This window comes from Haemorhous mexicanus, chromosome 14, assembly GCF_027477595.1.
Source record: "Haemorhous mexicanus isolate bHaeMex1 chromosome 14, bHaeMex1.pri, whole genome shotgun sequence".
NCBI classification, from domain to species: Eukaryota; Metazoa; Chordata; class Aves; order Passeriformes; family Fringillidae; genus Haemorhous; species Haemorhous mexicanus.
In genome coordinates, this window is record NC_082354.1 from 9,426,226 (window position 1) to 9,451,726 (window position 25,501).

Genomic DNA, 25,501 nt, shown 5'->3' on the forward strand with positions numbered 1-25,501 from the left:
CAGGCATTTTACAGGCATGGCAGAATTAAATATTGAATTTAATACTGGAAACTTGAAACGTTTGGAAGGGCTTTGGTGCAAGGCATGCTGAAGACCACAGGAAGTGTTCTCACTGTGGTGACTGCCACATTTTTGCAACATCAAGAGTTGGTGCACAGCAAGCCCATTCACTGAACGAAAGGAAAAGGAAATTCCCTGAACAAATGTTATGAATAGAATGATGTACATGCATGCACATGTACCCTTCTGTGCAGAGATGGAACAAGTTCATATCTTCATCAATCACCAGTCATTTTAGACAAAAGGCAACCAGACTCCCTTCAGAGACATAAACTTAATTATCACTGTCTATCTGTGAGTTGGACCTTCAGCCTCTTGTGTCCCTGCTTGTATACGCTAGAAATAACCTATGGGAACCATTTGTCTAAGTTTTACCTGGGGGGCCAACAGGACCTGGAGGTCCTGGAGATCCAGGAGGACCTTGACCACCAATGCCAGGGATGCCTGGTGGGCCTGGAAGTCCTGGTGGTCCACTTGGTCCAGGGTCACCTAGAAGAACATTCTTGTTTAGTCACACACTGAACTCATTTCAGAGACATTTGCTTTCATAGAAGAGTCCCTGCACATTGTACTTGAAATCTCATCCTTGCAAGCAAACAAACATTGATCTAACAGAGAAAAAACCACACACTCCAGAGGCTATTTCCCAAGGCCAGAGATTTGTCCTCACTCAGTATGGCCTGCATGAATTTTATGTTTCTAGGCTACACACACATATATTGCACCATCATCCACATCAAACTCAAAAGATGCTCTCTAGCAAACCAGGCATGCTGGGCAGGTCAGTACAGACCGTGGTCAAGAGCAGAGGTAAATGAATTGCTAACTGTGCATGTGGAAGCACAGTGCATCTAAATGACAATTATTCTATTGATAAAGTTTTACTCCCATAAAAACATTATTTGTCTTTAGAATACAGAGCTTCAGGTACTGACCCACAGATTGGGATTTATTTTTAGCTGCCTTTCGAAAACACAATCTTCCATTTACACAGGTGTGTCTGCTTTGGAAAAATTGATTTTGAAGTAATGGCTGTAAAGGCAGCACTGCTTGTATTTAACTGCCATATGCCTCCCAACACAGCTACGTTTTTAAAAGTTCAATAGGGGAACAAAACAGGGGAGAGTTCTCAGTACCTTTGGGCCCTGGGGTTCCATCAAAGCCTGCCCGGCCTGGGAGACCAGGGTTTCCTGGGAAGCCAGGATCACCTTTAGGTCCTTGAACTCCTTTTATGCCTGGAGGTCCTGGGGGCCCAGGTGGCCCTGGAACTCCAAATCCACGCTCTCCCTATAACAAATAAATTAAAAAAATTTAAAAGAGGATTTTCTAAGTTTAGCCTCTCCTAAAAATGTTAAAAGTAACAAATTAAAAATGGCCATCATCTTGGAGTTCAATTTCTGTTTTACCTCACTCAAAATGTCAAGTAAAATATTTTACTTCCCCACCATCAAAAGCTGGGAACAAGAGGTGAAATCCTCCTCATCATCTTCCCAGTGACACAGAAAAACCTCTAAGGGAAGTTTTATAGTAAACACAAACACAGACCTTCTCTCCTGGGAAACCAGGTGGTCCAGGAGGTCCATCCAGCCCCGGGCGACCTGGAGTTCCTGGAGCTCCAGGCGGGCCTGGAGTCCCTGGGAAACCTACACATGACAGGAAGATTAGGGCAGCAGAAAGGACACCAAAGAGCATTATAACAAAATGAAAAGCCCATGAAAAGAGGTTCTGTGCTAGCCCAAGCACTGAAGGGGTACCCATTCAGCTGAGAGAGCTTCTGAGCATTCAGTCTTTGCCACAAAGGGTCTCTGGGACTCTCAGAGGGAGAACTCCCTATGCTGTGAGCTTTTACAAAAATCACAAGCAGTTCACATCAGAAACATTAACATCTTGAGGCAGCATTTGGAGATCATTTATTGATTCAAGCCCATTTCCCAAAGTTTTACCGAAGTGTTATTGGTTTACTGAAAAATGTAAGCTACTGAGAAGGAGCAGGAGAGAGAACAGAGCAATAAGAGCTCAGCAGTTTTTTTCTCCTGGTATTTCTAAAACTGTTATAAAGATGTATAGCTTTAGGACAAACATTTTTTAAAGGATGTTAGAGACAGAAATACACTCCCTAGTAAAAAGTCCCCTCTTCTGGCCAGTACAATACAGTAACAGGGCAGTAAACATACCCTTTGGGCCTGGTGGACCTGGAAGTCCAATGCCAGGAATACCTGGCTCTCCCTTTGCACCTGGGATGCCAGGTAAACCACGCTGACCTGGCTGACCAGGATCTCCTGTAAAAAAAAAAAAAGAATATCAACATAGTTATCCAGAATCAGAAGAAAAAGCTCTTGGAATCCCCTGGGTATCTAGCTGCTGCTTTACCTGGAAGACCTGGATCACCAATTCTTCCTGGAGGACCAGGGGGACCAGGAACTCCTGGTTCTGTAATAGTCTGGCCAGGGTCACCTTTTGGACCTAAAACCAAAAAGTAGAAAAATTAATCAATCAGTAGGAGTTTATTTTCTGTTTTTCTTTAAGCAGAAATAATGCCAGTCCCATCCCAAGCTTACAAGGAACTCAGATATCAGCAATATTCAATAGGTTCTCTAGTCCCAAGCCCCACAAAGCACTTAGAGGCTCAGAAGCCCAGTTCAATGTTCAGACAGCTTTTCTGAACTGTTATTTTTTAATAGCTTCATCCTAGGTACCATCATGTGAATAGTACTTCCATAGCTGACACCAGCACAACCTGATTAGGATCTGTGTAGTTGACAAGAAAGTAACAAAAGCAAACTTGTTCAAAGCAACCCCTTTTTTCCCCCCAACCTGTTTTAGCTGCAGTATAGCCAAGCACACAAAGGTAGTTACAGTGCATTTCCACTGCAGTCAGTGGGGAAGGAGAAACTTCCCTGGAGGTCAGAGCAGAAGGTGAGGCACGTGCCTGAAGTGACATGGCACAGAAGCTGCCCTCCCTCTGGTTCTGTGAGGACCCTCAGTAAGGCAGCTCACAAATAACAGGTCATACAAAGCTTCTAGGAAAAGTTTAAAAGCAGCATTATGTTCTGAGAACTACCTGGAGCAAAAGGGGCAAAGTTAGGCTTTGCAGCCCTTGCTCAACAGCACACAGAGACCGACTCACCCGGGACACCAGGAGGCCCTGGACGGCCAGATACACCTTGGATGCCCTTTTCACCAGGTGAGCCTTGTGGACCAAAACCAGGAGGTCCAGGAAGCCCTTTTTCTCCAGGAAGACCTGGTATCCCTGGGTCACCTGGAATACCCATTTCTCCTTTGAATGCAACACTGCCCTGGAAATAGAAAGAGCATGATGGGAAAGATAATGTATTTACTATCAAAAGAGAAAAATGTTTCATTGCTTCTGCTTTGAAACACTCTGGCAGTTTCCATCCTTCCAACTCTCATTAGCTGCCTACATCTTGCTAACATGGTAGAGAGCAGGCCTAAACCTGGCTACTTAGTCCCTCCCAGCACACAGGTGAAATGTAGACAATGGCAGAAGGGACCCTCTGACACTGCCCAAGAGGAGCCTCAGCTTATTTCTAGAGCACTGGCAGATTCAGGAGGCACCTCAGGGCATCATCACTAGATTGGCATTTCCTGAAGAGAATTCCTGCCGTATCACATTCAGACAAAGTGCATTTGTGCCAGTTCTCTTATCTGCACTATGTCAAATGCATGCAGGACTTCTCAAAACATGCATCCAGTCAAAGACAGCCTCAAATGGCACTCACAGGTTCCCCCTTAGGGCCAGGCAAACCTGGCAGTCCATCTCGTCCAGGAGTGCCATCTATGCCAGGGAGACCTGGAGGTCCTGGGAAGCCGGGGTCTCCTTTGTCACCTTTCAGTCTTGGAGAAGTCAGGACATCCCCTGGGTCTCCTTTAGGACCAGGTCTACCAGGAGCACCTGGGGTGCCTGGGAAGCCCTGAGGAAGAAAGAAAGGAAAGAAGAAGGTATTTTAATTTTTCTTTCACTCCCTCTCTGAGTATGGAACAATGTATGAATCATGCATTCAGGATAGTTACAGACAAAAAAATACATATTAAACAAAATATTAAATCTATTCTTTACAGATCTACCTATCATGCAAGACAAATGAGACACTATTTTCCCCACCAGAACATAACACCACCACTTACTGGTGGCCCTACAAGGCCAGTTAATCCAGGAAGCCCCTTTTCACCTTTTGGTCCAGGAAAACCAGGGGAACCTGAGTAGTGCAGAAAAACATAAAAGAAACACATAAATCTGGACAGGCTGCAATATCAAACATGTTTCATTGATAATAGCTAAGTTTTTTTTAAACCAGACAAAGTTTACTCTGGGTTTTGGTTTCTTTTTTTGAGAGCTTCATTTTATTTGAGCAGAAACATATTTGCAACTCTAAGCTGAAACAGTACTGTCAAAAACCACCATGCTTTTGAAAAGCTCCAGCTCCTCCATTATTCCAGGAATAGCAGTAGTAGAAGTTGATTTTTCTCTCTCAGTTAAATCTACAGCAGACCCTAAACCTTCAAAATGCAGAATGCTTGCAAGGCTGTCTTTGAACAGAGAAATATTTCTCAAACACTAGATTTTCAAATAATGACTATTTGTTTTACACACACCCATCTTGTTTGTTTCCAACTGCAAAACACAACATGCACCAACTCTGCACTGGAGCTGACAAATGCACATTTGAACTTGTATGTGATATACAGATATGTTGCGACCATTGTACCCAGACAACTCTGATAAAAAGTGACTTTATGGAACATTAGGCAAACCAGTGAAGACTCCAGCCTTACCTGGACTACCTGGAGGTCCTGGTGGTCCCCTCTCCCCAGGAGGACCAGTTACTCCAGTTCCTATGCAGTTGAAGCATGTATCTCCTCGGTCACCTAAAAAGATTTGCATTGAAAAAGTGCACTTGAGCTTCAGATTTTAGAAAATATTAAAAGAATTCAGCAAAACAGCAACTGTTTGCTTGCTACTGATCTATAATACCAGGTTCAAATTGACTACTTTAAATAATTATTGCTTAAAATTAGAAGACTCCCCCCTCCCCGCAAGTTAAACTAAAGCTTTTTGGTGGCTAGGAGTCAGACAACCAATATCAGATATGATTGGAATGTATTTATGACATTGCAAAATAATTAAAACAAAAGCAGGGCTTTCAGAAATAGAAAATATAACCATGGACTTTTCTCAGCAAAAATGCCCCCTTTTAAAGTAGGTACTTGACTCTTCTAACTACAATGATAACCACATATATCAAAATCCCAAACTTAAATTCCAAGAGTGCAAAATAAATATTGGGAATGTTTCAATGATTTGAAAAGAGACTAAAAATATTTAATGAGGAAAAAAAGATTTGTTTCAAGAAGCTTAGGAATTTCCTTCATATACAGACTTATGTGACATTCATCAGTGAAATATTTGAGCATTTCATTTAGGTTACTTAGTTAATCTTTACAATCTCCACAACAAAAAATATTTTTCTTTGAAGTCAGTACAAAATTAAGTGAGATGTGTAAAATCATTTATGATGTCCATGGTTGGGCTAGGAAAAGATTCTCACTTACCCATATCAGCCTCCTCATTGCAAGGTTGTCTTTTTGGAAACAAGGATATATATTAAATATGACTTTCTTTTGCTTAGCAAACAAACAAACTCACTGCAGACTGACCAGCTCAAATTAGGAGTTTTGTATTTATAACTTTAATGCTGCTTTCCATAAAAAATGTCAAATTTATTAATGAACTAGAAAACATTTTCACACAGACTTGGCCAGTGCTGTTACAAAGCACACAGTTTCTATCTGCCTGAGAGATACTCATAAACCTCAGGTTCCATTTTACTTGATTCAAGATCATTATTGGTTATACCCTCAGTCACTCAGACTCCTGTGCTTTAATATTAGGTGTGAAGGAGTATCCTACCCTCAAAGCAAACAGTTTTCTTACACAGAGACATAAAACATCTGCACTTAACCCTTCTGGGAAGGGGCACCGTTAATCATTATTTAATGCAGGCTTTACATTTTTTACCAAGCTTCAAGAAAAGGAGAAAAATAGAAAATATAGCCATGACACTGCACCTTTTTGGCCTCGCTCCCCTGTAAAACCTTGTTGTCCTGGAATTCCTGGAGGACCTGGTGGCCCTTGCTCACATAACCCTTCACCTAAGGAAAACGAGGAGAGGTTTTAATGTCTATTTGTGTTAGACTGACAGCAGCACCAAATACATGTATTCAGTACAAAAATGTATTTGTGTGGTGATTCTAATATACTCACCATAATCACAGACCAAACACTTTGTCAATTCAGACAGGACTACTAGTGAAAACCCACACAAGTAATTCAATCTCAAAAAGAAACCGGGATATTACACAACAATCTTCAATTCTTTACAACCTCAACCATCTCCCACTGCTTCCCACAGCCTACACACTTCCATCTCTACACTTCATTCTGATGATCAGCCTCATATCATAAAAACATGCCTATGAATCATCACCAGAGCAAGGGCACTTCAGATGCCAGTGCCATCTAGACACTAAATTCCTTCCTGAACCATGTTAGCCCCTCTCCACTACAGCTTTACAGTTCTTATATTCCATCTGCCATTCCCTACTCTCCATTTATGAAAAAGGAGCTAAATGCTTTCATCCAGAGTGTCCACTCCAAAGCTAATTTCACGTGGTCTACACACTAGAATATTTAAGAAATGGAACTGGAATTCTGTGAGAAGTTACACATTTGACTCTCCTGCTACCACAGCTCTTAGTAGGGAACAAATTCTGTTCCTGTTCTTAAGCCTAAGGTTCTCCTACAGATGTCTTGATCTGCAATGGGAGCAACTTGGAGAACCTATAGCAATAGAATCTCATGGACTTCAGCTGCTGATAAACAACATCTTTGGAGGTGGAATTAAAAAAACCCAAAGAAACAAACCACAGAAACCCAAACCTAAACAAATGTCAAAGCTGTTAGTCTCTTCTACTTGCTGTTTATGTGATCATCACTTACCAGGAGCAACAGACGGTGCAGGTGGCCCTGGGGGACCTGGTGGTCCTGGTGGTCCTTGTGGTCCCTCAACTCCTGGTTGCCCAGGAATAGAAACCCCAGGTAAACCTGGATCTCCCTTCTGTCCTCTCTCACCAGGCAAGCCAGGTGGGCCAGGAGGTCCAACAGTAGTGATCCCTAAGACAGGAAGGAATTAGTTCCTTGCTAGCTTAATGGATTACATCACATTTTTGCAAGGATGACAATGATACACATGTCACATTTTTGTAGATGCTTGTTTGAAAAATGGACCTGAAACTCAACAACTAAGTTTATGACTGGAAAAAAAACCCCCAAAACAAACAAAAAAAACAGGACTAATGAAAGAAGTATTGATGAGAAAAAAAACCCTTATCTAATAATAAACTGTATCATTAGAATCATTATGTTCCTCTCTATGAATATATAATGCACATACAGGTGTCACTGCTCACTCCCACTGCAGACTCAGATCATCTCCTACCAGACACGTGGTACACAGAACTTTCTGTGTAATGCAATGGACAACATATATTAATTATAGATGAGTGATATGAGATAGACCACCCCTAGGGGAGTAAAGCTAGTATCTGATTACAATCCTCAGTTCACCACAGCAAGGGCAATGAATGCTCAGAATTCCTCACATTATCCCCAGAAGTTCAAGAGTACCCCTCAAGCTCAAAGGTAGTTCTAAATATTCTGCCTTCTGTGAAAAGGATTGTGTAAAGGCTGTGAAGCCAAATACCCCAACACATGTTTGAGCATACAACTTCATTTAAAGCTTGCCCTCCTACCTGGAGATCCTGGCAAGCCAGGTGGGCCTGGCCTACCAGAGAATCCACGCTCCCCTTTGGCTCCTGGAAGTCCTGGCAATCCTTTGCTACCTTTTGGTCCTACTGTTGCATCAATGCCTGGTCTTGGAACAACCTGTAAATGTTGCATGCTCATGTGAAGCTAATTGCCAAGAAAAGAGTCACTGGAATCGTAAAGAGATGTGAGGGAGGGAAAGTTCAACATACTTTGAACCTTATGCCAATGACAGGATGCTTTCCCCACTCCACTGAATTACCAGGGAAAATTCCAGTAAAGAGCACTCCCCAATAGGAAGCTGTTTGCCTGCCAAGCCAACATAGTTACAACAGGCTTCAGTGAAGCTGACTCAGTCCTGCTGGTCTGAGGTTATAGTCTGGCCTGTGTTTGTGACCCAGCAAATCCCAGAGCACAGAACTGATCTTGAAAGAAGGAAACCATTGTTTTTGCAGTGTATGTATGAAAAGTTTTCTGGTGCTCTTGGTGATGGACCCAGAGACAGGACTTCTCAGTCAGCCAAGAACTACAATGAAACAACACTGTCAACCAAATGCAAAAAAATAAAGGATTGGCAACTTACAATTCCAGGAGGACCAGGGGGACCCATGTCACCTTTTTCACCCTACCAATGAAATTAAGAGCATTTCTGATACTGTGCAGCACTACATAAACAAGCTATTGCAAATATTCCTCAGCACTATAATAGCAAAGGCAATGCAATTACTACTCAGGCAGAAATGAACTCAGTGATGGCAAATTTTCCATCATTGAAAAAATCCTGGCATACCTTTTCACCATCTCTTCCTGGAGCACCATTTATTCCAGGCCCACCAGGTAAACCCTTCAAGAAAATGGAAATATAATCACATTCAGATCTTCTTCATATCAAAAGGAAAGCTTATAAAGAGTCTGTTTAGATTAAAAACATATGAATTACTCACATCCCTACCAGGCTGACCAGGCTCTCCATCTTTGCCAGGCTTTCCCTTCAAAGACAAATATGCATTGAAATAAAATGCTGCAGTGGTAAAGAATTCTTATGGAAATTATGTTACTTGTTTCCCAGTTTTCAATAAACCAAACTCTATCTAGAATGCAGTCCCTGGGACAACACAAAGACATCAACCATAACCAATGGAGCTACCTAAACTGAGAATTCCATTCCGAAAACCAAAGCACAAAGCCATGACAGTCTCAGAGTAATGCTGGGTGAATACAGCACAAAATGATCTCCAGTTTAGTGCTGATTCATTGTGTTTACTACTCCTTTTATTTTAGCAATAGAGAAACTCTTTATTTGGAAAACAGATCCTAAATCCCTAAATAGTAGAATAATAGAATAGTATATTTAATTAGCAAATTAGTATCATGTGACCACTGAAATGAAATAAAACTTTGTGCTTGACTTTTAAGTCTCCTTTAAATCAACATGATTTTTTTCATTAGTATCAATAAAAATATAAGATGAAGTTCTGCTCAAAGAAGTGATTTCTAAAAGGCATGATTTGTCATTGCTGCAATAAAAGCAGGGCAAGCTCCACTTAATTCCAGACCATTCACTGGGCAGTCAAATGGCACTTTATTGTCAGAGTCACAGAAGCCATGTCTGGGGGCACCTGCTGGAACAGAAGTAGAGCAGGTGATTGAGCTTCACCTAGTGAACCTTCCTCAGTGACAAGATCAGCTCTCAGACATTGAGAAATTGATAATAAGACCTCACAGATTTAGTGACTCAGAGTATAATGTGATTTGTGAAGTTTGTTTTCACTAGTGATGAGTTCTAACTCTCAAAACTGAGGTTTTAAGATTTCCTGTGAATGTGCAGAACTATCTATCTATTTGAATATATAGACTGATATTTTCATGAGTATATCTGAAATGGCTTTGAGCCTCACAGAATCATATGGAGCCCTAAAATGCAACTTTAAAGTAACTTAATAGTAAAATTGCACTTCAAGTATGCAACATGCCCAGATTCAGAGTAATAAAACCAAACAAAAATATTGGTAAACAAGCTTTTGGCAAAAAGCATCTGACATATCCCCTCAGGACTTTTATCTTTTTAGATCTTCGCAAATTTATGTGGTTCCCATTTACTTTTGCAGAGAGAAGCAACAATTCAAAGCCCACTCAAAATATAATGAGACTTTTGGCTTGGTAAATCTGCTTTTTGTGTTCTTTAAAAGAGACAAATCAAAGCCCTTCTATAAATCTCAGCAACTATGAAAATTTTATCTGCAGTACCAAATATTTTTTTCCACTGTATTTATTTCCTATGGAAATTGGAAAACCTACTACTAGCGTGTTTCTAAAGCGTTTATATATCGTCCAATCAACCAGTGCAGAACTTGTGCCTTGATTTTTCAAAGGCACTTTGTTGATGAAACAATGCCTTCAGAAGCTGTGGAAGTGAAGATACTGAATGTTTTGAGCTGGTTACAGCCTCTCTTTTCTTTGCTGGTCCAGACCATGTTATTTTTATCCTATTTCTTAGCACTTCAATGATCTTCTTCAGCTTTTCTGAGCTGTGATATCCAAGTACATTTAAATTCCAGGATTGATTTGAGTCTGATCAGGAACAAAGCAACTCTTGCTATCCCTAGAAAAAGCTATCCTGACTCCTGCCCTCCCCAGATAGCACATATATTGAGGCAATCTCTTGGGAAGTGACAAACCGACCACTTTTGGTCTTAACAGTGTTCTGAGACTTGGTGTTGTGACTCACCTCACAAGCAAACCCACCAAGAATGAGTTTACATGGACCAGTTTTATATATATATATATATATATATATCTATACACACACACACCCCCCCCAATCTCATGCTGCTTGGCAACTCGGTACAAGGCAAACTGAATGAAGACCCTTTCTAAAAGGAAACAGAAAACTGCTGCTTCAGACAAGCAGTCCAGCAACTTTGAAGGTTTTCACATGTTAACCAAATAACAATTTAAATTATTTTCTCTTGCCCCCTAAACTAAGATCTACATGTAGATAATTCTATCAGAAAGCACAGAGAGCCACAGCTAGAAGCACTGTCATGACCCCCGTGCGTCATCTGCAAGTTGCCAGGTTACAAGGAAAAAAAAAAAAAAAAAAAAAAAGAGTCTCTTACCCATTAGCTGATGGCCCCACCTGAATTCAACATTTGCTTAATTGTCAAAGATAACACTGAATGGAAAGACAAATGTTTGGTTAAACAGACTACTTACTCTTTTGCCTGGTTCTCCTTGCTCACCTTTTTCACCTTTCACACCACCGGGAAGACCCTGGACACACAAATGTCATCTTAAACTGAGCCCACAAGCCAGAGTAGAATGAAGTTACACTTCTGATACAGATGCAACAAAATAGAACTAAGAGCTCTACTCACAGGAGGGCCTGGAGGCCCAGGAAGTCCTGGTGGGCCTGGATCACCTGGAATACCCTGTCAAGCATGGGTAGAGAAAAAGAGGATTAAAGCTTCCATCACTCCCTAGCAGCTCAGTTGACTTTTTTTCTTAAATAGAATATTTTTGCTGTCATTTAGATTCCAAGTTATAAAGGATCATATTTATTCTTTCTTTGTGTGGAATTTCAAGTGAATCTATAAATTTTATTAACTGCTCATCCTGTTTATTTAGATGATTCACTCCATTAAAAACACAGCTGCCTCTTGCATGCACTGCAGCAGCTGGCTTGGTGGCCTGCAGGCGCTATCTAATAGTAAAGAGAAGAAAGGGAAAAAGGAAGAAAGAACAAACAACTGCCAAATGTTGCTGAGATTATAGAAGCAACAGTCATTAGATTACTGGTAATTGCTGAAATTGGGAGATCATCAGGATCAAAGTGTGTTTGTCAGAAAAGTATCACTGTATCATTGTGTTAACAAGTTCTGATTTCTATTTTGTCTTATTACACCTTTGTACAAGTTATTAAATCTTTTCACCATTAACATAAAGTTACAGATTACTGAATCCACAAAAAGTTTCTGTGCATTTTCCGTTATTTTCTTGGAGTCATCCCAGACTGAAGCCCATCTACACACTTTTTTTTAGTCAGAGATCATAGGTGAAGGCACATACCAGAACTCCATGTGCATTTCACAAAAAACTAACTGTAATGTTGACATTTTTTACTGATTGTGCATTACCAAGCATAAATTTTGCTGAAATAAAAACCAATTTGCAAGCTTGGAAATCATTATAAATGTTGGACAAAGGTAATGCACTCAATGTTTATAATTCTTAGTGCTTTAAATGGAGTGTAGGTAGAATGCTTTTACTTTGTACACTTACATAAATTAGTGCCAGTATAATTAGTCCTTCAGGGGTCCCTAATGACAGAAGCAAATTAGTCTGACCCCAATAAAATCAGATTAATTTTTGCTTCAACAGTGTGGTCAAAATGTTACCTTGTGTTTTCTTAGAATTATAAAGACACAATGCTGCTCTTCACTTTCTGTCCTATCACTCAGCTACAGACAAACCAGAGACCTTCCTAGGATGACTGTGCACTGCAAGTGTGCAACAGCACATAGTTCTAGTTAATGCCTTAGTGGTGTTTCATGCTCTTCTGAAAGGAAAAGTAACAAATGGTTTTGATCAAGATGAAGAGCAGAATTGCCCTACACCTTGCTCAGATAAAATAATGCTGTGTCCCAAAGCTTTCTTCTCTGACACATCTCCCAAGATAAGGAGATGGAAAGGAAGAAAGTGATCCAAACACCGATGGAAGAAACTAATAGTTTAAAGTTCAGTTACTACAGTGACATTTTCAAAACAGTCAGAGCACAAAAATGATCACTCAACACTTTTCCCTCAAAGTATCCACCTCAACTCTTCTATTACCCAGGGTGGTATTTGAGAACATCACAAAAACTTCAGGGAAAACGTGACAGCCAAGCACCCATGATCCTGCTGGTTTTGCTCAGACTGTCTATGGCACCCAGAATGAAACAGTACTGCAGAATGTTCCCCAGTGAAAAAGAAAGAGAAAAATGTATAATAACTTAAATGCTAACTCTTCCAATGATCTTCTGGCATTTATGGGTAGGGAGGGATCCATACAAATCAAACCAGTATTTTGAGCTTACTTGTAACAATATGACTGATATTTACTTTTGAGATGCCAGAAACAGGGAAAGCCCTTTATTCAGACCGCAAGGAATAAAGATCTTGGGGCATCACTAACAAAAAAAAAAAGAAATTGAATTAAAATTTTTGAAAGACTTCTTCACAATGGATGACACAGCTGGTTAATTAGTGGGAGTCTGAATCCCGAGACTGCTTTGAAAATTGCAATTCTGGGTGTTCCAAAGAATGGGAGTATTGACTGCTTTTAATGTTTCTGTGAACTGCTTTTAGAGAGCTTCTTGAGAATAGTTATTTTACTAAGGGAAGTAAAAACTAATGTGACTGGCATGATTTCTATTATTGAAAAAGTACTCAGGCCTGGAATATTCAGTACTCTAAGGAAAAAAAAAAAATAGAACCTCTGCAGTAAGCAGGATGTGAGCATATATGAGCCAAACCAACAGAAGCTGCAGCTTGATCACATGCTCACCACAGATGGGTGTAGTGTCCCACTCACCTGATCTCCTTTCTGAAACTCAATGTCATTTGGTCTTTTCTGTTCTCCAATTTGTCCTGGTGGCCCTGGAGGTCCCTGAAGACCTTGTTCACCCTAATGTGTAGGAAGATGCAGCTTGTTACAGGCAATACAAGCAAAAATGGCAAGCATAAGTATTTTGAAAGTAATAAGTAAAAATATCATTATGATCACCTACTCACTTTTTCACCTTTGGGTCCTTGGAAATTCAAACCCATATTACCCTGCAAAAAGTATAACTCATCAGGCCTTAGAAGTCACAAACAGAAAGAGAAAGAAAACAGTCCATCAATATGAGAAAGACAGTACCTTGGGTCCTGGCAGCCCTGGTGGACCAGGAGGTCCCTATTGAAAAAGGAAACAAAAAAACTAAGTCACTTAAAAGCACTTTACAAACCCCTGTAGAAAAAAACCCCAACAACATTGCAGCTTTGATTCCTTTGAATTGCTGCCATGCTGACAAGGCACTTTGCCTGCCTTTGAAAACTCATGCTATTCAACATCATAAATATATAAGAAACTTTCCTTAGGTGAGACCATAAAATGAAATTGAACAGTCAGGTATTAAACATCATAGTCTAAATAAGCTAAATCTTGTCTCATGTTTCACATTAAGAAGCCTGCACAATGATTCAACAAAACTTAAAGCAAAGAGATGTCTGGGAACAGGTTGTTTCAGAAGTATGCTATTTAAAGGTGCACAGTAACAGCTCCAGGCTCAACTGAATGCATGCTTGCTGCTGTCCTCATGCCAAGTCCTGACTACCATGATCCCTGCACTTTAGTGACTGCCTCCGAGAACCCAAAATGAAGTAGTAACTGTCCCATTTAAGGCTTTAAGAGCAACAGGTTAAAGAAACTTACCGTCAAACCTGGGGGCCCTGGAGGGCCAACTGGACCTGGTATTCCCACGGAGCCAGGGGGGCCCTGTTGAGGAAGGGGAGGAGGCCATGAGAGGCACCTTTTTACGACCCAGTGAGAGCTTTAAGCTCAAATAACCCAAACAGCTGGCATCATACATGTCAAATCAATGTTGCTGACGATTAACCTACCAATCTGTCCTCAGGGAAAGGCCTAAAGGAGTGTACATCATTTTAGGAGAGTTCTGCTCTTAACATCAATGCATCTCTTGGGCTCAGATAAGGGAATGCTTTTTGGTTTGTTTTGAACTACTTTTGCACTTTCTCTCTCGTCATGTATTGAGAAAGAACAAGAAAACACTTGGTATTTGTGATTCCTCCCAGCCAGAAAGAGACAATAGGGAAGCACAGATCAGAGGAGCAGAAATGCTAACAGGCTCAGTCTGGTCACAGAATGGCATGGGGCTTGCCTCTCTGTACCAGGAAATGGGAGCCTGGCTCCTGCCCAGCTCAGACTGATAGACTCATTTTCGGCTCCCCTTGTTCTTCCACTAAAGCAATGAATGGCTCAGTGGGGAAGCACAGGGCCTGGAGTCACTAGCTGTTTTCACAGAGCACTGCTGGGAGAGCAGAAGCACTGTTCAGGAGGTGCCACATGAGGAGAACAGCTGAGGCATTACCCTCTCCTTCCCACCATGCAAAACAGCAGCTACAGCCAGAAAGCCAGATGGGACCAACTCAGGGTAAAGAAGGGAAGGGAACTCCAGAACTGATACAAAGAATGTCTAGGAAGGGGGAAGAGGCAGGGAAAGCAGAGAAGCAAATCAGTAACTGAGTACTGCTATCTGCTGGATACCACCTTCCTGACCAGGGGACCTTTCTGGCTGCTGTGGGTTACCCTATTAAGAGCAATATGGAATCACACACTTTCCCTCAAGCCATAAATCAGAGGTGCATTGAATGTGAGCCCTGCACCCCAGGTCTCACATTCAATGTGAGAATGAAAGAAAACATACAAGCGTCAAGTTGCCAATTTTCCTGTAATAAGAGTACTTTTCATGTTATCTTTTTGGCAGAACACAGCCTAATAATACTTTATGCAACTTACAGGTATTCCTGGAAGACCTGGAAATCCTGGGTCACCTTTTTGTCCTGGCAGCAAGGATGTAATTATTTCACCTGCTTCACCCTAGAAAAAAAATACAGTTGACTTTAATTAACAACACATTTTACAATTCCTTACTACCATTTTGGCTCCAAAGAGCACATACAGTGGCTCCTAAGACTCTAAGAGGCTCTGAACTATGCTACACCCTAGCAGTAAACTTTCATATAAGCACTAGATTCTCCAAGAATAGCTCTGTTTAGGAGAGATGAAGATTCTAAATGGCTAAACTAACAACTATTTAAAAGATTTAATTTGTACAAAGATAGCAGCATTGATTTAAATTCCAAAAGATTAGGGGATTGAAACACAAATTCTTCACTAAAGAAACATTCCAGCTTCATGTGAAAGCAGTGGATAGGACACAACAAAAAAGAGGCTCATTCAGCTTTTTCCAATGTCCCAGCTCATGAGATTAGTGCTGAGTGTGCTGTTACAACAATTACGTTTTGTGGTCCACATTGAAGTAGTTTCTTATTGATTTCAGGGAATATATTTATTTTGAAAGTATATGTTCTGATGATATTGTCCTTTATTATCTTGAAAACAACTGCAAAAAGGAGCTAAGACAGACAATTCAGCTTTATAGTCCAAATTTTCCAGTACCAGTGTTATGCTGTCCTCTCAGGAGTTTAACAGTGTAATTCTGTAGGTGTAATTCACGTTTCCTCCTAAACAGATCTCAATCAAAACTGATGTTTTGGCCCATGCTCAATCGGTCAAAGGTAAAAAATAAAAGGTTCAACACCAGATCATGACACTAGATTAGGAGAAAAGGCCATCTATGTAATATGTAGAGCAAAAAAAACCATTTTCAAAAGAACAAAATATGTTGTACTATTCTTGTCACTGGGTATTTTAGGTCACTATTGTTTAGGCTTTAGGAGTGTTATGAGTACGCACAGGCAGACTAATGGTGCATTTGGGTATTTGCAGACATGTTGTTAACTTAATGCCTCAACACTGACCCTTGACAGTCCCAAGGAAACACTCTGCTGCTTCTCGAGCTACTGACCCAAATGAAGCTACTGCAGAATTTCCAGTTAGCTGCACTGGAGTGGCCTGGAAACACCAAGAATGTCACTCCAGGTTCCAGTGGGTGCACACAGTCTTGCACAAAACAAGCAGGTTACTCATGGCAGATCCCACTGCACACCCATGTCTGGTAAGTACCTGGAAGTGAGAGTACAGCACACTCACCTTCATACCTGGCAGGCCAGGGGGTCCCTTTGTTTAAAAGAAACAACAAAAAAAATTAAGATAAAAAAAAATTAAGATCAATAGAAATAAATCACTGGTATGTTTTTTGCAAACCACTAATCAGATCTACACCATGAGGCAAATATTAAAGACAGGAACTTATAACAACATGTGAAACAGGGGAAAATAAAGTTTTAATGAACTTCAGAACCAAATGGAAAAATTAGAGGAGGACTTTCATACTGAATGTTGAGCATTAGAAGGATTAAATTTCCCTTTCTTAGCAATTTGTTTCTATGTTGCCTCCTATTATCCATCCTGTCTACTACATCTGTTTGTACTTTAGTTCTGACAGTCACTTCGCTGTATCCTTGTGTTTTATACTGAAAACACCCCACCCTGTCTCTTTTTTCTGACCTTTTAATCACCAGTAATACTCTTCAGATATACAAGATCTTCCTTCTCTGACACATAAGCATGTATTTGTATTTTTCTGCAGGTGGTAAAGCATCTCAGCATGTAAGAATTCAAAGGGGTTTTTAAGCTTTACAGCATGCAGCAGAAAAACTCACTTTCATGGGACATTCAAAATGCTCTGATTAAATATTTTTTAAAATACTATTTATTAAAAGAAAAACTGCAAAAAGAGGTTGATATATATCTTATTTTTCACAGTAGGAGTCTTTCAGTGGATTACAAGATGGGGAAATCTTTCACTTACAGGAGGCCCTTGTAAACCAGGAAAACCTGGACTGCCTGGGAATCCACGCTCTCCCTTAGGGATGAAGAAAATTATTAGCCAACACCAAACCAAAACATAACAAAACCAGGTAAACAAATTTTGATTCAAAAGTCTAGTTTGTTAGCTTATGACTCCAGAGTAGAAAATTGTATTGGAACAAGACAGGATAATCACTTAGTTAATTCACACAACTGATGGAAACAAATTTCCACAGTCAGGTGTTTCGGCATACTTCCAGGCAAAGTACTACACTACAGAGATGGAAAATTAACAGAATGCTACAGAAAATCAACTTCTCCTCTGGGAAAATCCCAACACGAAGCTAAGTAGCTCATCAGAATGAAATTACTCCCTCCAACATAGACACTGTATCAGTATTTTTAATATAAAATTAAAAATTAATAATTAAAAAGTCTCACTGTAAAGTAATGAGTTTTTCTTTGTAGCAGGAGTCTACTACAATGATGAGACACAGTATCTGACAATTATCAGACACCTCTCAGCTGCAACTTATACAAGTAAGGATTAGAACATGGAGTTCTAACAATGGCTGCAGAGCACACAGTGTTGTGTCTTGGTGCTGGCAATTGCTGGCAAAGCTTGTGCTTTAAGTACCAGACCATGACCCCTTCTCTCAATGAATTATCTTGGAATTACCTTCACAACTCAGTAACAGCAAGTACTGTTGCACACAACAGACTAAACCCATTGGGTACAGCCAGGAGAACAAGAGCTTTTTACTTCATTATTGTTACATTAAGATTTTTTAAGGAATTCCACCTTTGTTCCATTGCATCCTGGGATACCCTGAGGTCCTGGTGGCCCATCTTGTCCTGGCAATCCCTTGACAGTAGAAAAGGAAAAGAAGAGTTAGAGTGCAGGATGCTCTTCTGGGCTTGAAAGGGAACGGATTTGTATCTACACAGCCCAATGCTACTCACAGGAAGTCCTGGTGTCCCTGGAAAGCCAGGAAGCCCTGGCGGTCCCTAGAAGGAAATTAAGCATGTGCTTGAAATAGTACAGTATGAATGGGTGCAAAAGGATTTCACTAAATATAATTTATTTGTGCAGATGTAAGTAAAGACAGACAAACATCCAAATCACCTCTACAAAAAATAAAAAAAAAGCCATGCTGACATGGCATTGAAAGTTCTTACCAATCTTTCAGGGAAACAGCCACAAAAACATGGAAAAGACAATGCAGAACTACTAAAGTAATAGATTATAGATATGAAGATAAAATAAATAAACAGGGTGTGAAAAATGGATGTAGCCAAATGAAGTCAGATGTATCAATTATTACCAGCTGAGGTGTCTGACAGAAAAAGCAAAGGCACAAAATCTAAAGGACTTCTAGACAAGTCCACCTCTCCTCTATGGACCACAGACATACTGCCTCTACTTCAGAATACACTGAAACAAAAGTACTGGCACTTGCTTAGGTCCTGTATTGCAAAATAAATGAGTCTTGGGGCTGCTGTCCCTAAACAGTTCATGAAATACAAACAATATGTAAGATAGTATTGCTCATGCAATCTTGTATTAATTATAAAAAGCAGTACAATCTCTTCTGGTGGGTAGATTATTCTTCAGATTTAAGTCCATTTTTTTTCTTGTCAATCACCACTTCTGTTAGGACCCACCCAATGCCTGCTGGTCTTTATCATTATTCCAACATATCACCCTAACACTGCATCAATACTTACTCTGATTCCTTTGGGTCCAATAGGTCCTGGAAGACCATCGTCACCCTAAAAAACAACAGAAACAAACAAGACCCCACACTCAAGCTGTATTTCTATCAAGTTCCTACATGGTCACAGTAAGTGGGCTAGAAGTTACAGCAGTTGTCATTTCCTGAGTTAAACAACTCAAAATTATTTTAAGTTAAAGTATTTGTTCCAGCTGATTAACCATGCCTTAGAGGAAAGATTTCCTAAAGGCCACTGCGCTGCCAGGTCCCTGACAACCTCAGGGTCAGCCCTGCCATGGAGCATCCTCCAGCGGCCCCTTGTGGGCAGAACCGGGCAGCCACGATTCAACACGGGTCAGACTGTACCGGTGTTACTTTGCGTCATGATCATCACAGAATCACAATGCAGAACTTTGCATCAAAATCTTAAGAAAATGCGTTTATGGAGTAAAACTGTAGCAAGAATTTCTAGTAAAAGACCTCTGGGCTGTTTCACTCTTGTTATATCAAATTAATCTTCTCTTTCAGTGTAGACCTCCTCTACTCTTTTCTTATCACCTGCCTATTTTCTCCTTTGCTTCTTTTTTGTGTGCTTCTGTTAGGTTTATACTGTGAGCATTTATAAAAGAAATGGCAGATCCCAGCTATCCTTATGTATATTAAAGGTAAATATATTCAGAGGAATTTTACTGCTAAATTAAACCATCTGAGTGTAAGGATGCAATTCAGTAGCAAATAGAAGTAAATGGAACCCCTCCAGGGAAAGCCAGGAGCATTCCTCATCTCCCGGCACATGGGTTCAATGAGGCTCTCATTTGCATCACCCCACCCAAACCCAGTCCAGGAATTTCATCCCAGGAATGCCACCAGGTGCAAACAACCGTTTACCTACATGGTGGGAGCCCCCAAGGCAGCTGAGAGCAAAACTCTGCTCTTATCAGTAAACTCAGCTAAGCCAGGATCTCCTTAGTGCAAGGACTAACAAAGCTGCATCACAGCACCTTGCCAAACCTGTTCTTTGACCCTCATGGGCAGCACCTAGTGAAAGGCAGTGCTGGCAAGCACCTGTGTAGGTGAGGAACTGCATAGGAAACTCAGAGCAATCTTTTTCCACTGGCTGACTATTCAAACTAGTCAACCAAAAAACCTGTTATATCCCAACAGCTGAAGATTGTATCTATTAAACCAATGATAATCAGGAGTTCTGGACTTGCTTAGGATCAGCACTACAGTTAAGTTAACACTGCCCAGCACCTTCACACCATTCAAGTGAATTGGGACTTACCTTTGAGCCTCTTGGACCAGGTGGTCCTTCTGGTCCTGGAAATCCAGGCAAACCTGGCTGTCCTTCCAAGCCTGGGAATCCTCTTTCACCCTACGAAAAGAATGGGTGGTGGTGGAGGTGAAATATGACAGAAAAAAATATACAACACAAAAATTTAGAACATACATTATCTGTCTGCTTTTCTGTAGGAAGTCATCACACTGACAAACTAACAGTGATTAAACATCTCACCTACTTAACTAAAGAAATTCCTGAACACAGACAGATTTACCTTTAATTACAGCACTCAAACTGATTTCATAGGTTTACAGGCTTTCATAGGGTGTTCTCCCCTGCAAACCTAAGACAAATACTTCTGCATGCTGTACAGTTGGTCTGCTCCTCATCTGAAAAGTGACACTCTGGAGGAGTGCTACTACCTCAGGCCAGGATATGAAAGGGTTAGTGTGTCCCTGAAGGAGAGAAAATGAGGAATTCGGGAGTGCCAGATAAAGAAAACATTGGGCAAAACCAGACTCTGGAGCAAGCTCTGGCATGAGCTGTGTTTGCACACTCAAAAAAACACACCAGTGTACAAGAGGCACGTCAGATGTGTGCTGGGAGAGCCAGGCTAGAGTGCCTCCTAATCTCAACCTGGTTACTCTTCTTTTTGTTACAGCAAGTAGCACCTACAAATGGTTGCTAGAACAGACTTTTAGCAGAGGGTTGGCCTTGTGTGTCATCTGAGGCTAAAGAATTGTTCTCTAAAATGCAGCTATGCCAAGGTCTCCACTCCAAACAGTCATGGAATGGGGAAGCCAAGGCCTTCAAAGAAAGAGAAACATCAAGTCAAACAGCTAAGAGGAATAGAAGAGGCAACAACAGATGCTAGTGAACTGTAGTATTGAAACTAAAATGAGTATTTTCCAAGCCCACTTTGAAAGTGAGCAGCAAAAATGAGAGCCTTGCATGAGGAAACTGTTGCCAGGGCAACTCCTGTGCAGTTTGCCAGCAAATTACCCCCAAAAGCAAACAGATTATTTGAAGGACTCTGATTGGGGGCAGCTGAGGGAGTACATCAGACACGTCCTAAGGGAACTTACATCAAAGTTAAAATAATTACAGTGGAAATAGCTATACTATAATCCCTATTTTTGATTTAAAAATTGGTTAAAGAAATCTGAGCAAATTTTGTGGGAAGAGAAACTATGCTGATCCAGTTCTCTTCGAGGGGTTTTTTTTTAAACTGTCTTCTACTTAAACAGCCTATAGATGATCCCATAAGTGACAACCATTTTCAGATGTTGCTTCTGCCTCCAGATTTTTCCTACTGCCCGCACCATACTGATTTTTATGAAGATTTGGATGCTACAAATTTGGCAGGAAAAACTGCCTGCTCACTGCAGGAACATACTGAAACGGAAAAGAAATTTAACAAGTCTTCCACATGAAGTCAGTGCCAAAAAAGACATTATATTGTTTGGGATAGAATGCAATTGAAGTCTCTTGTTAGTGTGCAATAAATTTTCTTATAAATTCAAAAGCTCACTAGCCAATTCTGCTTACACAGAACTGAGGAAGGTTGGATATTTCTTGTTTCAGACTGGAAGCTACTAAACTAAAACATAAATAGCAAAGGTTCAGGTCAACTCAGATCTCCTCTTCCAATCCTGAAAATACAGGATTGTTTCCATAGCAAAATAAAGTTGCCCCAGCTATTAACCATCATTTGCTTGGGGAATGGGCAAGGAGTCAGATTCTGATCTTAACTGCTCTCAATTAGGTACACCAACATGGCAAAACCATCAGCTCACAAGCTTGAACATGAGTGTTGCTTGGGGCACAGAAAGAAAAAAATATAGTTGGGAAACACCCTAAAATTATGCTTTGCTGCAGCAAGATATAGCCAATTAAGCAGGGATACAGAAAAGTTTGGCAGAGTTCCATGTACTCTAATAATAGGACACAAGCAGGGATAGATATAGTTTTAATGCATGGACAAGTAATTCACATTTCTAGAATTTGTTCTCCAAAATCCATATTTATAAATAAATATAAAATATATATAAATTGGCAGTAGGGGGATAAAAACCAAAAAACCCCCCAAAACCAGAAAAGCAGTAGTTGGAGAGCCCATTCTAATGTCTATATACATTCAAGAACATGGCTGTAACATTTGATAAGAGTGGCACATACTTGCTCTTCCTGCCCTTGCTACAAAAATAGTGAACTTTAAAAAGAGTCCAAAACCACTTAACTATGGGTGGCTGCTTAAAACTAAATTCATGTACAAATGTCCATAGTAAGATTAAGATACACAGCATGGAAGAAGTGATGCCACAGCCACCCATATCGTTCTCCACCTTTATAAATAACAGGGTGAAAGTAATGGCTGCCTCACATTACAATGCTAGCCAACAAATTCTTCCTCAAGTCCAAGAGCACTAATTCAACACAGTTAAAACTATAGTATTTAATCAAGACAAACAGAGAAATCCCCCTCTGACAGGACTGGCATTCTTCAAAACATATCACTCCTGTTCAGAGGTCACTGCAGAAAGAAGCAGTATTGCATTTGGGAACTTAGATCAAATGCAAGTGATACACAGTGAGGGATCCAGCCCTACTACATCTTGTAGTAGTACAAGAATTTAGGAATATTCAAACAACAATTCAAAACCTAAGCAAACCAAAGCAAAGAATTTATAAGATAAAGCACTAAATTTCAGTGACAGATCTTGGGGCTCCCCAGAACTGAACTGCTGAATCCAGCAATGCATCAAATACTGAGGGCTTTGTAATTATAGGGCAACTAACAATGAGCTGTGTACATGTTTGCTCAAACAAGTTCCACTAGCAACACATCATACAGAGGAAACATGGGCTTTGTTTTTCATCCTTCCTTTACACAAGGCACATGATGGTCTGCAAGCTTCAGAGGGACTGTTTAAAAACCCTCTGACATGCTTCAGGATTATGCTGTGTTTACCTTGGCTGCAGTGGAAATGAATCACAGTTCCCCAGTTTCATATCCATTCTAAGGACAGATTGCATTACATCCACATTAACCAGACAACCTACTTGCTCAGAGAATTCACAAAAAAGCTGTGACAAGTGCCAAAAAAAAAAAAAAAAAGCCAACTTAGAATTACAGAAAGGTTCTCCAAAGTCATCTGCAAAGTTACCTGCAATAACTGCACTGGGCACAGAAATCTGATCTTTAAGTGACTTCAAACTGAACTCGAAATAACTTGTGACTAGTTAGGATGCATTTGGTTTGGACATCTGCATCTGAGATCCTCTAGGAACATGAACCAGGTTCGTGTTTGGCTAACCAAATCTAACTTGGAAATCTTGCCACCAAGGGAATTCCATTCTTCACTAGGTATGTAAATAGGGAATGTACTCAATGAACTAAAGGCAAGGAAATGCCAAGGAATGACCTCATCTGTCTGGAGCTATCTGGATGGCAGGTGTGGCATTGAGCATTACCTTGAATTTTGGACAGTTGCCTTGTTTAACCTGAGCCAATAGTAAAATTCTGCACCAGCTCAATTATAGTGCCAGTGTTTTGAATTACTTTTGTTCATTTAAGGTTACATTTGTTTATGCAAGTCAAAAACCACCCTTGAAATCTGTCAGAAATTAATCTAGAGCGCTGAAACCCTCCTAGAACCTTGCTAAAATAGGGTAAGTAGTTTGATAAGATATGCTTCTCAAACTCTTATCAGTTCACATCTTCAAGACAACTCCATTGTATCTCAAGCAAACTGTTTACAAGACTAAGAGTGGAAGCATTTTGAGCAGTCTCTGCTCCTTGCACTATCACATCCCATTCATTCCCTGTGACAACAGCAGCTACATGGGAACTATTTAAAGACCATTTACGCCCAGCAATGCTCCCCTCCACTGGAGAAAGAACCCAGTACTTGCTGGGTTCACAGTACTGAGCTGGTTATCTACAGTGCTTTGTACCTAAAAGAAATGCTGGGCACCTGCTGTTTCCTCCAAGAAAAAACTTGTAAAACAATAAGAAATAATGTTGACAAACTTGAAGTACTGTACAGATATATTGAGAACAGGCAGTGAAACTGGAAGTCAAAGCTGCAAGGAAGAAGGAAAGCTCCAATATGTCAACATGCATCTCTTGGCCTGAGGATACCATCTGGACAGACCAAAACAGCTTGTTGCACCTGAATGAGGCACAGAGATGCTTTTTGCAGTGGGGATGATTTTTACTCTGCTTGATCCAAGAATATCTGTTTAGCCTTTAACTAGCTGCTTACTTGGGTGGCAGCTAAGTGTGTTGGGAAAGCTGTATCTGAATTTTGTCACTGCCATGGTGCAGCTCATATCTAGACAATGACAGCAGTCATCATCTTGGCATACAGCTGTACAAATTAAGAGGTGAAAAGCAGTACAGGTTCAGAACACGTTAGTGAGCATCAACTACTTATGAACTGACAGTGCAAGAAAAGAGAGAAAACAACCCACACTCACTCAATTTTACAATCCCACTGAAGCATTACTAGCACAGTCATTATGCTACATTCCACACCTTAGCCTGTCAACACTAGCTAGTTAGTACAGGCAGGCCTTGGCTGTAAATAGAAATTCTTTCTATTTTACTAGAATTTGTCTCTTCTGGGTTTTTTTGTTGGTTTTTTTCCAAATAGATAGATGGAAAAAATCTGTGTGTTAATTCCCCATTCTTGAGAAAATAATTATATGAAAATCTTACACTGTGAGATGGATCAATCAGTCTGACTCAATATCTGACTGTTAATACAGCTCTGCTCTTTGGTTCATGCCCACACTACCATCAAAGAAAAAGAATATGAGCAAGAAGCAAAGAACTATCACCCATAAGCTTCAGTTATCTGAAGCTGGCATATGGTTCAGTGGTTTGTGTGCTGGTCTGACAGTTAAAAAAGATAAAAAGAAGAATATTTACCTTTTCACCTTTTACTCCACTGCAATCACATTTGGATAAAGATGTACATCCATGGCAAGCCTTGAAAACATAAGCGGAAAAAATTGTTTTTAATTGGCATAAGACTAGATGAAGTATTCAATATTAT

The 25,501-nt window shown here is 40.3% G+C and overlaps 1 protein-coding gene across 1 annotated transcript in view; it reads right to left on the minus strand.

Moving 5' to 3' along the window:
* The window catches only part of COL4A5 (collagen type IV alpha 5 chain), a 73,943-nt gene that overhangs the window by 27,411 nt on the left and 21,031 nt on the right, over nucleotides 1–25,501 (minus strand). Inside the window, exons 2-30 of the mRNA XM_059859062.1 lie at nucleotides 25,375–25,434; nucleotides 20,442–20,531; nucleotides 19,170–19,214; nucleotides 18,405–18,449; nucleotides 18,244–18,306; nucleotides 17,443–17,496; nucleotides 16,722–16,748; nucleotides 15,465–15,545; nucleotides 14,361–14,423; nucleotides 13,806–13,841; nucleotides 13,679–13,720; nucleotides 13,479–13,571; nucleotides 11,281–11,334; nucleotides 11,120–11,176; nucleotides 8,848–8,892; nucleotides 8,694–8,747; nucleotides 8,487–8,528; nucleotides 7,891–8,023; nucleotides 7,079–7,252; nucleotides 6,148–6,231; nucleotides 4,855–4,947; nucleotides 4,207–4,277; nucleotides 3,801–3,992; nucleotides 3,188–3,356; nucleotides 2,431–2,523; nucleotides 2,235–2,339; nucleotides 1,606–1,703; nucleotides 1,197–1,347; nucleotides 436–549 (exon numbers count right to left, since the gene is read on the minus strand). Of these exons, the coding sequence (XP_059715045.1) occupies nucleotides 436–549; nucleotides 1,197–1,347; nucleotides 1,606–1,703; nucleotides 2,235–2,339; nucleotides 2,431–2,523; nucleotides 3,188–3,356; nucleotides 3,801–3,992; nucleotides 4,207–4,277; nucleotides 4,855–4,947; nucleotides 6,148–6,231; nucleotides 7,079–7,252; nucleotides 7,891–8,023; nucleotides 8,487–8,528; nucleotides 8,694–8,747; nucleotides 8,848–8,892; nucleotides 11,120–11,176; nucleotides 11,281–11,334; nucleotides 13,479–13,571; nucleotides 13,679–13,720; nucleotides 13,806–13,841; nucleotides 14,361–14,423; nucleotides 15,465–15,545; nucleotides 16,722–16,748; nucleotides 17,443–17,496; nucleotides 18,244–18,306; nucleotides 18,405–18,449; nucleotides 19,170–19,214; nucleotides 20,442–20,531; nucleotides 25,375–25,434 (2,428 nt within the window). The remainder of the gene's footprint in view (nucleotides 1–435; nucleotides 550–1,196; nucleotides 1,348–1,605; nucleotides 1,704–2,234; nucleotides 2,340–2,430; nucleotides 2,524–3,187; nucleotides 3,357–3,800; nucleotides 3,993–4,206; nucleotides 4,278–4,854; nucleotides 4,948–6,147; nucleotides 6,232–7,078; nucleotides 7,253–7,890; nucleotides 8,024–8,486; nucleotides 8,529–8,693; nucleotides 8,748–8,847; nucleotides 8,893–11,119; nucleotides 11,177–11,280; nucleotides 11,335–13,478; nucleotides 13,572–13,678; nucleotides 13,721–13,805; nucleotides 13,842–14,360; nucleotides 14,424–15,464; nucleotides 15,546–16,721; nucleotides 16,749–17,442; nucleotides 17,497–18,243; nucleotides 18,307–18,404; nucleotides 18,450–19,169; nucleotides 19,215–20,441; nucleotides 20,532–25,374; nucleotides 25,435–25,501) is intronic.